General features: G+C 40.0%; 1 protein-coding gene across 2 annotated transcripts in view; it reads left to right on the top strand.

Annotated features, from left to right (window-relative positions):
• Positions 1-8,813: 8,813 nt before the first annotated feature.
• chrm3a (cholinergic receptor, muscarinic 3a) overlaps positions 8,814-17,227 on the top strand; it is a 72,632-nt gene continuing 64,218 nt past the window's right edge. For both annotated transcript variants that reach the window (XM_088422171.1, XM_088422172.1), the window contains exon 1: positions 8,814-8,988. In XM_088422171.1, coding sequence (XP_088278297.1) covers positions 8,978-8,988 — 11 coding nt within the window. In that variant the 5' untranslated portion in view covers positions 8,814-8,977. The remainder of the gene's footprint in view (positions 8,989-17,227) is intronic.

Below are 17,227 nucleotides of genomic sequence, written 5' to 3'. Positions count from 1 at the left end.
CACTATTGCAGTAGACGTCTTATTATTTGTTTATTCATTTGGTCATTCATTCATTCATTGGCGAAAGGAAGCCATTGAATATTGTCTGCCTTTTTCGGGCAAAGGGAGTCACAACAACTCAATTTAGTAACAAGTTTCTTCACGTTCCAATTAATTTGCTTTCAATTTGAAAAGGGAACCATACCGTTCCTTTCTTGGCATTAAATATACCAAGAGAAAGACCATGATGTTGATCTCATTTGAGATCCGCTATTGTGGCCGATCGCCTTTCTTCTTTTGTATTTTTTTTTCCGTATGAGTATTGCGAGGCTTTTTCGGGCCGCCCGTCCGCCAGCTCGCGAGACTCCAAAGCCATCCGAGCATGAAGAATTTATGAGGGCGTTCGGGAGCGCTCTCCATTCGGGAGGGAGTCAAACTCTATCAGCGGGCCGAGCGCTGTCAAGCGCCCCGCGCGGCGCTCTTCCAAATCATAGTATTTGACGGAATAAAAGCAACATGGGCTCCCATGCATAAGAATTGGGACGTATCCAGTCTATTTTTACCCGCTTGTAACTTTCTTGGCCGGGTTTGTCTATCTTCAGGCTTTCACGTTTGCTCCACATGTGCCGTCGAATAGCCCGGCGGCGTCCATCACTCATCCTCAGATATGCCGCTCTCGGTCCGTCAAAGCCGCGTCGGCTCGGCGGCCATGCTTCCCGTTAGTAATGAGAACCAATAAGAGCCCGACGAGCGGGAGCAGATGGGCAAAAAGAGATAACGGTCGCTAGACAGGCGGCTCGGCTATAATTACCCATCGTCATTTTCCGATTGTAAACTACGCTTTTTTTTTCCAAAGTTTGCCCGCTTTTACGATTTAAACTCAAGTGCGACTTGATTGGATGAAACTGAGAGGCTCACACCCACAATTTTTTGACTGTTGAGGAATACCTTTTGTGCAAGACCGCAGGTGGCCAGAAGGTGGTGGTAATTCACCAAAACTGTTGAATAACCGCCCAAGAAAAGATGAAGCGGTCGTCACGGTAACGAAGGTGCGAGATACACATAAGTAGTTACAGAAGCGAATTAGGGACAGTAAATAAAAGCTTTACCTAAGAATTTAGATTTTAAAGTCGTAATCGTTCGAATTAAAGTGAGAATTCTCGTTTTAACGTCAGAATTTAGTTTTACTTTTGGCCTACATTTATAGGGGAAAAAATGCTTCCTATATTTGGGGATTACAGTATTTGATTTGATAACAACAAATGAAATGCACATTTTCTAAGAATGCAATATTAACTCATTCAACCCCAAGGACGTATTTTCACGTTTATTTTTGTTAGAGTCCGCAAATTAAATCCCAGTATCCATTTAATACTGAAGTATCTGGAATTAATGTTCTTATTGTACTTAGGTATCGATGTAATACTTACTGTAAGTATCTGGGATTTAATGTCTAGACTTCCAAAAAAAAAAACGTAAAAATACGTCCCTGGCATTGAATGAGTTCAATCGTACTAGTACCGTATTCTGTGTTTGCCTTTTTTTTTTTCTTGGAACATGTCAACATCTGGCGGTCCGTGGCGTCACGCCGGACGCGGAAGGCCCCCAAACTCTCGGCAGAGCCCGCCGTCCATCCTTCTCCGTCTCCTTTTTGTCTTTGTTTTTTTTTGTTTTTGTTTTCGTTTTTGCTCTTATCAAGCGCGCACACTCGGTGCGCTCGGTGACAGCGCAAGGGCGTTTTGGGGAGACTTATTGACTGATCATTGGAGGCGGGCCTGATACCAATACGCCGGGCGCTGGCTCGCCACCTTTGGGGAGCCCTAATTGTTCCGCCTCCAGGAGGGTTTGGGGGGCACACAAAAGCTTTGCTCCAGCCTGTTTTTTTTTTTTTCTTTCTGTGTATGTGTGTGATTGTGTTTATGAGAGGGGTTTATCCATGTCTTTGTGTGTTTGTTTGTGACTTTGTGAGAGTGTGTTTTAGCGTGTTTGTGCCTGTTTGTTTGTGTAGGTTTCTTTAGAGATATGTGGGTTTGTTTGTGGATTTTTCTTTGTTTGTTGTGTTCCACTAGTTTGTGCGTCGTGTCTTTGCTTGTGTGTGTGTGTGTGCATGTGTTTGTTTTTGCATTTGTGTGTCTTTTAATGCGTGTGTATGATGTGTGCGCGCTGGTGTATGTGTTTGCATTTATTAGTGAGTTTCTGTGACTTGTGTGCATGTTTATGCCTGATTGTTCATTTGTGTTTGTGCATTTTTGTGTGTTTTATTTTTTGCTAGTTGCATTTGTGTGTTTTTTTTTTGGTATGTGTGTTTGCTAATATATGTGTGCGGTTGTTTTTGCATTTGTGCGTCTGTTAACGTGTGTTTGAGTGTGCTTGTGTACGGTGTGTGTTCCTGCTTTGTGTGTTTGGATTAGTTTGTGAGTTTGTGTGTCTTTAGGTGTTTGTTCATGTGTGTTTGTGCATTTTTGTGTGTTATTTTTTGCTAGTTGCATTTGTGTGTTTTGTTTTTGGTATGTGTCTTTGCTAATATATGTGTGCGGTTGTTTTTGCATTTGTGCGTCTGTTAACGCGTGTTTGAGTGTGCTTGTGTATTGTGTGTGTGCTCTGCTCTGTGTGTTTGCATTTGTTTGTGAGTTTGTGTGTCTTTAGGTGTTTGTTCAAATGTGTGTGTGGACTTGTTTGCGTGTTTTTGTGTGTACTTGTATTTGGTGTGTTGTGCTGGTTTAGTGTTTTTTTTTGCATTTACTTGTGGGTTGTTCAAATGTGTGGTTTTTGTGCGTGCGTATGTGTGTGCACTGATTTGTGTGTTTGGGGTGTGAGTAAGTGCACGTGTTTGTTTTTGTGCTTGTTAAAGTGTGTGTGATTGTGTATGTTTTTACTAATTTGTGTGTTTGTGAGTTTTCCGTCTGGGGATTTGCGTGTTTGCGTGAATGTATTTGCAATTTGTTTGTAGTTTGTTTTAGTTAGTCTTTGCATATTTGTGTTTTTTTGTTGTGTGTTTGCATTTTATTTTTTTGTATATGTAGATTTGTGCACCCGCGTTTTTTGTTAGTTTGAAATTGTTAGTCTGTGTGTGTTTGTGCGAGTGTGCTTGCATGTGTATGTCTTTGTATTTGTTTGTTTTTTTGTACATCTGTGCTCTTGTGTTTGTGTTTTTGACACAACATTAATGAGCTAATGCCTCCATAACGATGATGGTGATGATTAAAAAAGTGGGTCTAATCTGGCCTTTTGTTCCGACACGCTGGCAGATGGCGGGTCGGAGCACGGGGCCCGGCGGTCCGGTCCCGGTCCGGCTGCTCCTCGGCAGCTGCCGGGTTTTTTCTTTTTTTTTTTTCTATCTGTTTTAATGAAGAGGAATTTGACATCTTACGGAGGCTGCAAAGTGCTTTGATGGCATCGGCCGAGATGGAAATTGCATTTGGATGCCGAGTGATGTTTTGTAATCCCCTGAGTCTCGTTCTGTTCATTTGTGTCCAACGTTGTGGACATTTTTTTTTGGTCTATAGCGTTTGACTGATTCGAGCTACCCTACTAAGAATTAGTGTCCTCATTAGAGGACATCGCGGCCTTTCCGATGATGTCTCATATGCTGGGGTGGAACGGAGTTAACTTTGCTGAGACAAAATGGACACGACAGTGGACACAAAGGAAAGGAATAGGCCGAGTCTCAGAAGGATACTGCTTTAAGAGTCGGTATAGGTGCAACCCACTTAAATGACAGAACATTTACAGAGAGACATAGCGATTCCAAAAAGCTCCGGAGACACAGCCAATTCATTCATTCATTTCCATCTTGACTGTTTTGTCCATTTGCAAGACATCAAAGTAAATTGCATCCCAATCAAACACATGAGACATTTTTGGAAAGGTGACAGATGTCCTCTGCTGAGGAGACTTGGACGAAGTAGGGTTAGCGCCAATGTGCCAAAAGATATAGATAAAAAAACCCACGTGTCCTCAATAGTGGACACAAATCAATAGACTTGGTCTCAGGAGGATATTAAGAATTAGTATGTGTGAAACCCACCGAAATGGGAGATCATTTTAAGAGAGAGACCTATATTTCACATTACTCATATCTGTTGTGCAGTTTTAGCTTTTAGCTTTAGCATTAGCCCGCTAAGCATCCGCCACAGAGCCGCTGCTAATTTGTGAGCAGGAAATTTTGCGGCCACAAATTAGCATTTAGCGCGCACATTTTCAACACAATTGATTCCTCTCGCAAAAGGTCACGTCCGGAAGCCGTTCCAATTCTTCCGAGCGCCAGATAAAAGCCGCGGGCTTTGATCACGCTAACGCGTTAAGAAGCCTTTTATTCACGCGAGCGGGCGGATGAAGAGATGCCTCCACGAGGCAAACGAGGCGCAACAAAAAGCTGAAGGTGACGAGCCAAGAGCGGACGATAAGGTCGGCCCGGATAATTGAACGCACCGTTTGTTATTCACACGCTTCACGCACATAGAGGCAGAAAAAAGAAAAAAAAAATTAAAAAGCCACCTCGGGGGGCCTCTGATTATTTTCCCAGCAAATAAATGAATTGTGAGGGATGAAAAAAAAAGAGAAAATCAAAGGGCAAGTGCTTTTCAATGCGGGACAACAGCTGCGAAATAAGACGGAACAATGCTTCGAAAAATAGCCGGAATTTTGCGTAAACCTCTCAAGTCATTCGGGTGAATTTTATAAACGTGTGTGGGTGTTATTTTTGCAAATTATTGACCAATCCGAAGCGTTGAAAAGGGTTTGCTAACATTCATTTGAAAAGAGTGCAGCTTTATTGAACTTTAAAGTTAAATATAACTGAGTTGTGCAAAACAAATAGGACTGCAGAATTTCGATAAAAAAATCCAATTCTATTTTCCCTTTATATTGGGATTTTATTGACCAATCAAAAGTGTTGAAATAGGTTGCTAACCATTAAAAAAAAAATCATCAAAGAACTCACAATTCTAAAAGTTTAAGTGCTGCTTTATTGTACTTTAAAGTTAAATATAAATGAATCATGCTAAAAAATAAATATTTTTGATAAATAACCCAATTTCAAATATCCTTTATATCGGGATTAAAAGCAGGTTTTTTTTTCCCTAGACTGATACCGATTTTTTTTTAAAAAGATTTTTAGAGATATAATAAAATACAAATATGTAGAAATATTACAAAATGAAAAATACATTTTAATTAAAAACAAAAGTAAATGAAGAGCTCTGATTAATAATAATTAACAAAACAAAGTGCAAAAAAAGTCCCAGCTTCTCTCCATCTCAAACGGGGGCCATTACGATTGGACGTTTGCAAATTAGAGTCAACGAGTTGTCTCTTTGAAGTTCATTTAACTAAAGGTTGCTTTTTTTCTCTCATTTCATCACACACAAATGAGAGGCCTCTAAAACGTCTTCTAAAAGCAACCAGCGTTTGTTTCTTTATGTAAATATGCCCGATTATTGCCACCATCACTCGGCACTTACTTTTGACTCGAAGTTTAAGACTTGAGATGCAAGAAGCGTGAAGGGCCAAACTCCACCGCCATGCAGACGAGGAATCCACGATTGCGCCGCGCCGCCATCCATTTGGCCCGTAATCCTACTAAATAAACATGACAAAATCCTCCTTTGGCGCCGGTATCGCGCCCGGCCAAAATACTTCCAAAGTTTGCACTTGATTTGCCGCTTTATCTGATATTGTGTTGACACTCTGGAGATGGGCGAGTCGGAGGAGGGGTTCCGTCAAGACCGGGCCGCCGGGTTATCGGTGTGTTCATGCAGCTCTCGCCGGAGGCAGACGCTGTGAAATTGCAGGAAAGTCCGCGCCCAACTCGGACCCAAAGACCGCCTCCGTAGAAAGAAGGTGAGTTGGACTCGCCGTACTCGCCGTACTCTCTTCCATCTTGCAAGCTCATTCCTGATGATTTGGAGGTTTTTATTTGTCTTAAGAGCAGGGCTGAATGATGATTTATTTTTTTTTCCCGCGGTATTGTGATGCTTTTGCGCGCTACAAACTTTTTTGGATGTGGGGATTGTGGACCCAAGCTCAGATCCAGGGACTCATTCAATAAGACATTTAATTAAACACGGGTGTCCAAACTTGGTCCTCGAGGGACGTTCTGCTTGTTTTTCAGGTTTCTTCCCCGACGCACCTGATTCAAATGATCAGGATCATCACGGGGCTTGTGCTGAGCTCGCCGATGACCTCATCGTATGAATCGGGCGTGTTGGGAAAAGAAACCGAGAAAAAAATGCGAGTAACCGGCCCTCGAGGACCGGATTTGGACACCCCTGAATTAAATAAAAGGGTAGACGGAACCAAAAAAAAACAATACAGCAAAAGTACAAGGACAAAAGAAAACACGACTGATCCGACACGGACTAAAGAAAGCAGGAAACTAAATACGAGACGGACTAATGAGACAACACGGAACATTTGAACAAGAGACAATTGGTAGAGAGAGTTGATTGGTTAACGCAAGGGAGTGGATTGAAGGACACCAGCAAACTAAAAAGACACGAACACAAAGAGCAAGAAACCATCAAACCAGAATCCATGTTTGTGTGTGTGTATGCATGTGTGTGTGTGTGTGTGTGTGTGTGTACCTGGAAGAACGCAGTGAGGCTGAAAAGCAAAGTGGCGGGCTCCGTTCTTCAGCTCTCTGCACAAAAAGTAGATGTAATTGGCTTACACACATTCCTGTCGGGATTAGTCCTGCTGCAATATTTGTTTATTAAAAAAAATGTTCAAACATTGGCTCGGGACCTGAACGATATCACGGGTAAGTGTCAAAACAATGTCATTTTTTGCAGGTTATTTGCAGATCAAATTCAATTTGTATTTTTCGTATTGTGACAGTAAATGTTTCTTTTCAAATTAAGAGCAAACTAATTGTAACGTGAATTGTGTTGGGATCGGAAATTTTAATCGGTTTTCTGCAGGGTATGAGCAAATGTGTTTCGTGCCGTCACAGGAACAGTACCTTTTTTCTTTTGAAATTAAGAGCAAATTAATTGGAACATGAAGCAACCTATTACTGGATTGTGTTAGGTCATGAAATTTCGATAGGTTTTCTCTGCTTTTTTTTTAAACAATGCTTTTCAATCTCATGACAGAAACAGAACCTTTTTTCTTTTCAAATTAAGAGCAAATTAATTGGAATTGGAATTAAGTAATTTATTGCTGAATCTTTTGAGGATTTCGTATTATTTCGTATATTAATGTTTTTTAAGGCTTTGATGGGAACAGTGTAAATTTATTTTTAAACTTAGAGCAAATTGATTGGAACACAAAGCAACAGTTTGCAAAATTGTTAGTACATACATTTTTTACAGGGTTTCTGCATTTTTTTTGCAAATCTAAATTAGTGCTATTCAATATTTTTTCCTTTTTCAATTAATAGAAAAATTCCATTTAAATTTGAACTGATATTACATTATACAGTTTTCTTATGCTAGGCCATATGTTTACTCTGAGTACTTTTGCTATTTCTGAATTTTCCTTTGAGAGTGTTAAAAAAAAAAAAACTCCATTTACATTGTTTTTGGGTGCTATGCTACTAGTGTCCGCTAGATAGCAGCGCACTTCAAACTTTGCACACTTCACACAAGAAGAAAAAAAAAAACAGGAAGTATTTCAGCGCACCTTTATTTGTAGTTGATTCAACTGCATCTGGTATGAGTCTGCATTTTGTGCCCTCAATAAGCGACGACTGTGCATTCTTTTCAGAATGGACGTCTTTGGCCGCGATTTATCATGCTTATTTTGTGTATGTTAGTTTGAAAAACAACCTGTTGAGTGAAAACAGAAGAATCGGTAGGTACGCCGCAACATTTTTCTGGAATTGTTTTTCCAATATGTTAAGAACTCTTAAAATAATACAAACCCATTAAATTGGGTTTGTTTGTTTTTAAGAGTGCTGGAAGTTTGAGTTCTTAACTTGTGCGTAACGGTTCGGGCGATATCCCGTCAATTAAAGCTTACGTCATTTCCGTTCAGTGGTGGCGCTGGAACGGAAAATTTGAAGTGGGTTTATCGTGATAAATTATAGAAGAAAAAGTACTACTATGAAATATAACTAGTACAACCAGTAAAATTTAATGAGTTCTTCTGCGTAACGACTCAGGCTATTTCCCGTCAATTAAAATGGCGTCATTTCCGTTTAGTTTGGGGCGCTGGAACGGAAAATTTGAAGTGGGTTTATCGTGAGAAATTAAAGAAGAAAAAATACTACTTTAAAATATAACGAGTACAACTAGTAACAGTTAATGAGTTCTTAACTTCTGCGTAACGAGTCGGGCTATTTCCCGTCAATTAAAATGACGTCATTTCCGTTTAGTGGTGGCGTGGAACGGAAAATTTGTGGGTTTATCGTGAGAAATTAAAGAAGAAAAAGTTCTACTTTAAAATATAACGAGTACAACTAGTAACAGTTTATAAACGTGAATGAGTTCTTAACTTGTGCGTAACGACTCGGGCTGTTTCCTGACAATTAAAATGACGTCTTTTCCGTTTAGTTTGGGTGCTGGAACGGAAAATTTGAAGTTTGTTTATCGTGATAAATTAAAGAAGAAAAAGTACTACTTTGAAATATAACGAGTACAACTAGTAACAGTTAATGAGTTCTTAACTTCTGCGTAACGAGTCGGGCTATTTCCCGTCAATTAAAATGACGTAATTTCCTTTTTGCTCCATCCCAAACGGACCCGCAGACGTTGTCAATGAAGCGACGCGGCGGAGACTATTTATGTGTCGGAGGTGTCACCTGCCGACGCGTCATCGCCTCGCCGGCCAATGGCGGCGCGCGCGTCTTTCTTTTTGGACATCCCTCCCGCCTCTCCGGTCTCGTCGGCGTACACTCCCGCCCCGTGCGCGCTCCTCGCCGCCTGCCGCTCACCGATCGGGCACAAGGTGGCCAGCCTCCTCCTCATCCTCATCGGAACCGCGCCGGTGGACTTGGAGCGCGGCTGGGTTCCGTTTCAGTTTTTTGGATTGTGACACGTCCTGCGCGCTTCGGCCAATGTTTGCGAGGTAAGTGGATGGAAAAGTTGTTTTCTGTGCGATCAAGTTGCTCAATGCTCACGATTTCATATTTTCGCTGCGAAAGTTTTGACAATTAAGCGCTCTCTGCCATTTGATTGTTATTCCGGTGAAAGAACAAGCAGAGGACTAGCAAGGCAAATTGATAGATCCGAGCTTGTTTAGTTGTGATTGCCTTACATGGCCACGAGCTGCTTGCTGGAATGATACCCCGTTTCCCTCGCGAGTCACCCCGGAGTTGCTGTACCTTTACTGTGGTGAGGATGAGGATGAAGAGCAGAGGCAATGGCATCGTGTGTACGCCCCGGTGCAAATATTTTTCCTTGAGCATGCTGGCTTCTGTCACTTGAAGCTTTTATGTTTTCAACAGTAACACTCTAGTACTCTAATATATATATATATATATATATATATATATATATATATATATATATATTAGTGATTATTTCTGCGTAAATGTATTTTTTTCTCTCTATATGTATATATGTCAGTGATTCTTTTTCGCTCATATGTTTGCATGCATATATATATATATATATATATATATATATATATATGTATATGTGTGTGTGTCTGTATGTATTAGTGATTCTATGTAAAATACTTATCTATTTTTTCTCTATATTTGTATTTACATTAATAATTTTATTTATATACATGAGTGATTCTTTCTAGTCCCTCGACTACATGGATTTTCATTCACGATCATACCTCTTGCAAGTCGCGATTTTTCCCGCTTTTTTGTTGATATTTACCCCTAATTGTTTTACCTATTTGTTATTTTTTTTTAACAAAAGGAACACTCAAAAAAAGGGACCAGGGCAGGGAAAAAAAGTTTAGCATCCACTTGGCGGATTTCGGTTTTAAAGTATAGTAAAAAGAAGTCATAAAAAGCCATATCATGTATTTGTAGGAAATGAGAAACGCTGGCGAGACTATAAAGGTCTCCAATATACAGTATATCTATACTATATCTGTCTATTAGGAAAAGGGAAGGAGCGTATGCGCGTGTTGGTGTGTGCGTGGTGTGTGGGAGGCAGTGCAGGAATGTGTTTATTTGGACTTTCTCGCCGGAGACCGCGTTAGGAAGGACAAGAAGGCAAACAGGGTGTTCCGGGCTTGACGGATGGTTCTCGCGCTTTCCGACACCTCCGTATTGATCTTCATTATGACGGTCCCCCTCCTAATGCGGGCTGCAGGTGGGCGGGCCCATTAGGTGACATGAGAAAATTCGCCATGGCACGGCATCAAACAAAAATGTTGCAAAGTGGCTCATGTCGCTCACTGATGAGCTTCACACTGTGAGTGTGTGTGTGTGTGCTGTGTGTGTTTTTTGATTGGCACCAAGTGGGCACATGTAAATTTGTGCCACCTAGTGGAAGAGAATTTGACTGTTCTTGTTTCTCAATGTACGTCACTAGCAAAGATGGATGAACATCGATGCACTTTCATTTGTAGTAAATACTGTCAGTGGCGACAGTTTCGGTGATCTGTGAAAATTTGGGTAGGAGTATCCCTGGGGGTATGTCAAGGCACTGCAGAGGGTACGTCAAATTTTAACAGCGTTTTTGCAGAATATCAGAAAATCTCATCTAATGCATGAATGAAGGAGCATTTTGCTTTTCAAATTGAGAGCATATCAGTTGGAAAATGTGATGATGAAATTTTAATCAGTGTTTCTGCGTGCTATTAGCAAATCTAGTTCAATGCATTAGTGCGGGAACAGTACATTTTTGTTTTCAAATTGAGAGCAAATTAATTGGAACATGAAACCATTCCTTGCTAAAATGTGTTATTACATGAAATTTAACAAGGTTTCTGCAGGCTGTTATCAAATTTCGTTCAATGCGTCATTGTGGGAGCAGTACATATTTTATTTAAAATCCGAGTTTGTACTTCTTAGTGCCATAACAGGAACAGTATAGTTTTCTTTCCAAAGTAAGAGCGAGTTCATTGGAGTATGAAAACTTATTGCTGAATTATGTCTGTACAAGTAATTTTAAGTTTTTTAATTTACTGTTTTTTATTGCTTTGACAGGAATTGTCGATTTTTCAAATGGAGAGCAAATTAAATAGAACATTAAGCTACATTTTGTGTTAGTACAATGAATTTTAATAGTGTTGCTGTGTTTTTTTCCCCTTCAAATCAAATTTATTGTATTTCAATCCATGACAGGAACAGTATTTTTCTTTTCAAACAAGAGAAAATTAACTAACATTAATCAACTCGTTGCTGGATTGCATCAGTGCGTGAGATTTTAACAAGGCTCCTGCTGGTTATTAGCTAATCTAATTGAATGATTTTTATTGCCATGACATGCACTGTGATTTTTCTTTCTTTTCAAATCGAGATAAAATAAATTGGAACATTGGAGCAAGTTATTGCCAAATTGTGCTATAGTGACCGTTTTGCAAAACCAACGCTTTCAGTTTTTTCCCAATTTTCTGGCGGATGTGCCAAAAATAAAACAAATCATTTCTGATTAGGTGGAATTTGGCTAAAATCAAACATTTCACCGGGGTAGAAGGGTTAAAAAGCGCTATTTTCCACGCACGCACGACTCCACTTGTGCCGCATGCGACGTTTTAGTGCTTAATTGCGTTTGCAACAGGCTGAGGACGTGCTAACATTTGCTGTTTATTGAGCTATCACTCATCATTTTACTGCGCACACAAGACGCTTTATTGTGTTTGTGCCAGACAAACAGCATTGTGTGTGTTTTTTGAATACACTTTGTGACATTTTTTAATGTTTTGACAAAAGTCTGCAATTCTGTCGAAATCCCCAATCAAGAATCATAGCACACTTTATGAACTGGATCTGTTGTTTGGTTGAAATTAGACACTTTGAGGTAGGGGTAATTGGAGAGATTGATTGTGGTTTTTATTTAACAATGCTAATTTGAAAAATATAGGGTCATGAAATTTATTTCAAGAGGAAATTTTCATTTTTGATACGTGTAACTTGCTTGGAGAAGGAATACATTGAACTTGTCAGTCAAGTCAAGTCTCTCCGCCTGCTTCAATCATTGGTTAATGAGCGATTTTTAATTGTATTCAAATGAGGAGCTTATATAATTGGCGAAATAATGACATGGAGGTGGATGGCATTCCCAATGGATTTCACACTTGCATAATGTCCATAAACCAAAAATTAATTACGTATTTTTTCAGTACAGTGTTTGCAGTGTTTAATTTATTATTTTCCATTTTCTTTTCTTTTTGCATACTGTATATGTTTTTCCATTCAATTTTTAATTTACCTTTCATTTTTGTATTGTATATCTTTTTTTAATTATATTTGTTTTAAAGCTGTAAAACCATGTTACACATTCTGATTTGTATTTTATTTCTTCCATTTACAGTATTATATATATATATATATGCAAAAGGCACACTAAAAAGACATGAAAATTCAGGTAACAGCGAGGCGGCAAAAGGTGAAAAGCGTTACAGCGAGGGAATACTGCAAATAGATTTTGCCTGCGATATCTCAGACACACCGGGTCAGGTTTGAGTGGCGTTTGCTGTCTTCTGCCGCTGCCCAACCCAAACGACAACGCGAAGAATCCCAAGGCCGCCCGGGCCCGGCACCGGCACCGGCACCGGCTGGCTCCGCCGGAGCACTTTCCTCGTCTAGAACCGCAGGAGCCGCTGATTGCTATTTTACGGGAGTCAGCTGGTCAAACAGACGGGCCGCCATCCCCCATTGGCTTTCATTAGAGCCGCTCTTGATGTTAAAGCTGGCCTAATCCACTTTTGCGGCCGCGGAGACTGCGATGGCCGCCGACTATCTTTGGACCGCCTGCCATAATTAAAACAAGCGCATGAAAGCACCCAAGCCGTCCTTTAAATGTCTTCAGTCAAGCAGCCGGACCGGCGTCTGCCGATCCGCGCTAATGTCTGCTTTTTAACTTGGATGGAGCTGTGTCACTCATTTGCTTTTCTGGAGCTGGAATGGAAATGTTTTTTCCATCAAACGGTTCCGCCCGTTAAACAGGAAGTAGGGTTTTCTTCACGGCCCGACTCGCTCTGTTTTGTCTCAGTCGTTCCCGCACGCATCCGCTCACACCCACCTGTTGGTATCCCATATTTGTTTTGTGCAATATGTATATTGGTAGATTATTGTTTTGAGTTGTTTTTGAAGAAAGTGTGAGGAGATGACACATCTCCTGCGGCTCTAAGAAAGAAAAAGCAGGCATCACGACCTGATTGCAGGGCGAGACGGTATGGGGTCGTTAGCGGTGATTGCATGGACTGATAGTGAAAGGACTCGCACCTACATTCCCCACGATCACAAGTTGATTGTTATGTTGCTCCCCTAACAATTCAGGGCAGCAAATGGCTTTGTAACTAAAAGAGGGGTCAACAAGGGGTCAACTGAGCGCAGGAGTGTTTTTGCATTCATTAGGTAGGACACACTCCCTTTCTATTTCTGTTGTAGCCAAGAAAGTGTTCTGTGAATAATACAAATATGTGATTGTTGACAGTGTAATTTGCTAACTGTCATCACTTGGTATACAGTATTACCAAGGAAACTTTTTTTTTTTTAATTGGAAGCGAATCGTGCGTGCCACGCTGACCTTTCTGGAGCCGTGACACGTACGGCAGCAATAAGACGCTTGCGTTAAGGCTGTTAGCGCTGCCACTCCGTGTTTGTCTTCAGATTTTGTGCATAGTCAGCAAACGGCGGTGCACGCACTGCGTCAGGTATCAAGTGCGTGCGTGTGCATGTGCGTTTTGTTTTTGTACATGATGGGGACCAAAGTTCTGGTTTTACTGTTTTTAAGGATTTCATTTAAAAAAAAAAAAGGTTTTTATTTTAAAATAATTGTATTATTAATTATATACGTTTTTTTATTTTTTTTTAAATTGTACTATAATATTTTTATGTTATGATAAAATAGTGTTCATTGTAATACTATAATTCATTGTTATGTTATGATAAAATAGTGCTCATCATAATACTGTAATTCATTTTTATTTAGATTTAAAATAAAAAAGGAAATTTAAATAAAATTATAAAATAATATATAATATAAATGATGAAATAATATATAATATAAATTATTAAAGAAATAAGAATATTCATATTCAATATAAATAATATTTTTATTTAAATTTAAAGTTAGTAAAAAATTATGAAGTCCAAATAAAATTATACAATGATATACAACATACATTTGAGATAAGATCAAGGCATTTATAGTCTCTTTTTGAATTGAATTTTGCTTGAGCTTACGGAAAGGATTAGTGTTACTTAAGATGAGGAAGTGAGGATTATTTCAATGAAATGTCCCCACCACGATAGACAAACCCCCTTGAGCGTGCGCGGTTTATATCCTGCCACGTTCATTTGATCGATTGCTCGAAGATGCAAAATTTCTACTTGTTTACCCAATTTCAAGTGTCTCTGTTGACGGGGCGCCACAGTGTCAGTTTGAGTAAACAACATCATGCCAAAAAAATAAATAAATAAATGAAAGTAAGCGTGCATATTTGCTAGGTGGAGGAGCGGCGAGCAAGCCCGCAGGGCCGCCGCCATTTTACATCCCAACGGCGGGCCAGCCGCACGCGTGAGCGCGCTTCAAACGCCTTTTCTTTTCGCGCCTCTCCTGTCATCTTTTCTTTTTGGCCCGGGAAATTCTCATTCATGTCTAATATGCGAGCGCTCTCTTATGCCCGCCCTGCCCGCGCCTCGTAAATAAATCCAAAACAAATCTGCCTGGTTTGGGAAATAACAAATGGCGTCTGTTCGAGGGGGATTCATTCAAGTGATGGCGCACCTGTCGGGATCGGGATATTCCATTCAAGCAGTTTTTAAAAGAGGATATTTTGTCAGCAAAAAAAAAAAATGTTAAAGCTCTTGAATGCATTGGTGCAGGAGCAGTGCACGATCCTTTTCAAATTGAGAGCAAATGAATTGGAACACAGAGTAACTTGTTGCTAATCTCTTCGTCGCTGAAAGTAACGCAGTTTATTAGCAAATCCAATTTCATGCCTCACCAGATGTATTTTCAAATTGAGAGCAAAGTAATTGGAACATGAGGCAAATTGTTGCCAAGCTAAATGAAGCAATATCATGAAAAATCGGAGAATGCTGAAAGCTGATGATGAAAACAATGAATGATTTGGACTCATATGCATGTAGAATCATGTGGAGAGATATTAAATGCTTTCTATCTATCTATATCTATCCATCTATCTGTCTGTCTGTCTTTCTGTCTGTGCTAGTTAGCTAGCTAACTTTTTATCTATCTATCTATCTATCTATCTATCTATCTATCTATCTATCTATCTATCTATCTATCTATCTATCTATCTATCTATCTATCTATCTATCTATCTATCTATCTATCTATCTATCTATCTCTATCTATCTCTATCTATCTATCTATCTATCTATCTGAGAAGATAGCTAAGTGGCTGGCTACATAGATTGTTAGCTGATATCTAGCTAAGTAAATCGCTAGCTAAGTATCTACTTAAGTAGTTAGCTAAGTAGATTGTTAGCTGATATCTAGCTAAGTAACTTGCTAGCTAAGTTGCTAATTAAGTAGGTAACTCGCTAAGGATCTTTCTATCTATCTAGCTAGCTAAGAAGTTAGCTAAGCGGTTGGCTACATAGATTGTTAGCTGATATCTAGCTAAGTAATTCGCTAGCTAAGTAGCTAATTCAGTCGGTAACTAGCTAGGCATCTAGCTATCCAAAAAAATATGTCCTTAAATTGAAAGAATTAATTGAATCAAATAATTGATTAATTTAGTACTTAATTCATTTAGCTGCAGCCAATTTCACACACTGCTTTAGCCAAATGCTTGGAGGAAAAAAAATGGAAGAAAACAAGTACTGTACCTCAAATTGACATTTGACAACAACAAAAAAATAGGTCTTTTGTATTGAGTTAAAAAAAAAAAAGTGTTGAAATGTCCCATACCCTCTGAAGCGACATCACGCACGCCGGCGCCATCTATCAGACTCATTGCACATAATGTGGCAATAAAATAATATAGCAAGTGCAGAGCGGCATATCAGCATTTGGTCCTAATGAAGTCACAGGCACGTTTAATAAATCAAACATTTACAAAGCACTTAATAATCCACTGCTTTCTGTATTCCACTACTGACACTGCATGTGAATCAACAGGTTTTTTTTTCGAATCGGAATCCATGGCACAATCAAACGCTGTCCTGAGACGCTGCTTTTTATCTCCATTTCCACGTCCTTCGAAGTGCAAGGTTCCGTTATGGCCCTGAATGCACCGCAAAATATTTCATCATGAGCACGACATGTGCTTGTGTGTGTGTTTGTGTGGGTTATTGGGTTTTGTGACATGGTGGGGACAAATTCTGGGTTTTAAAGTCTTTGTGAGGATCAGTTGTGTGTGTGTGAGTGAGTGTGTGTTTGTGCGCACTTGATTTTTGCAGCATGGTGTGGAACCAACACATTCCAATTTTTGCTGTGTTTTTGAGGACCTTTTGGACTTGAGGGGACCATTTTCAGACCCCACAAGTTCAGAGGACTTTGTGAGGGTCAAGACTCGCTTTTTGAGTGTGTGTTTGAATTGAATTGTGGTTGAGATAAGGGTAAGGGTCGCATATACGGTTTTGATGGTTGAAGTGAAGGTTAGGGGCTAGAAAATGCATCATGTCAATGGTATGTCCCCACTATGATAGAAAAAGCCTTTGGACGTGTGTGTGTGTGTGCGTGCGTCCTAGATTTTTGCAGCATGCTGCGGAACAAACAAAGTCAGAGTTTTGCTTGTTTTTGAGGACCTCTCCTGGGGACCATTTTGGGGACCCCTCAAGTTCAGACCTCTTTTTGAGGGCAAAGTGTGCTTTTAGTCTAGATTTGAATTGGATTTTGGTTGAGGTTAGGGTTAGGCAATCCGTCGCGATGGTTAGATGCTACCAAATACATGATGTCACTAGGATGTCCCCATTACGACTTAAAAACCCTCGCGCGTGCGTGAAGGCTTTCCCAGAGAAGCAATCTGTGTTCGCCGCATAATGACGTCCGTCAAGGGAGATGTTCGACTCTGCGTGCGTTGAGTCATCGGACGTTCAACATGAAAACGCTTCACGCGGTCCTCAGATGATCTCATTTCAAACGCCGGGTGTGATTCGCCAGAATGCGGCAGGAAACCTTTTTGTTATGCGGCCCGCAAACCGGGTTTCATGCTTTTGCTGATATCGCGCTACGGTGAATGGCAATCTTTCCAAGCGTCA

The sequence above is a fragment of the Hippichthys cyanospilos genome, chromosome 8 (assembly GCF_059441005.1).
Source record: "Hippichthys cyanospilos isolate Australia breed blue-spotted pipefish chromosome 8, RoL_Hcya_1.0, whole genome shotgun sequence".
Taxonomy (NCBI): domain Eukaryota; kingdom Metazoa; phylum Chordata; class Actinopteri; order Syngnathiformes; family Syngnathidae; genus Hippichthys; species Hippichthys cyanospilos.
This window is presented reverse-complemented; position numbering and strand designations above follow the sequence as displayed.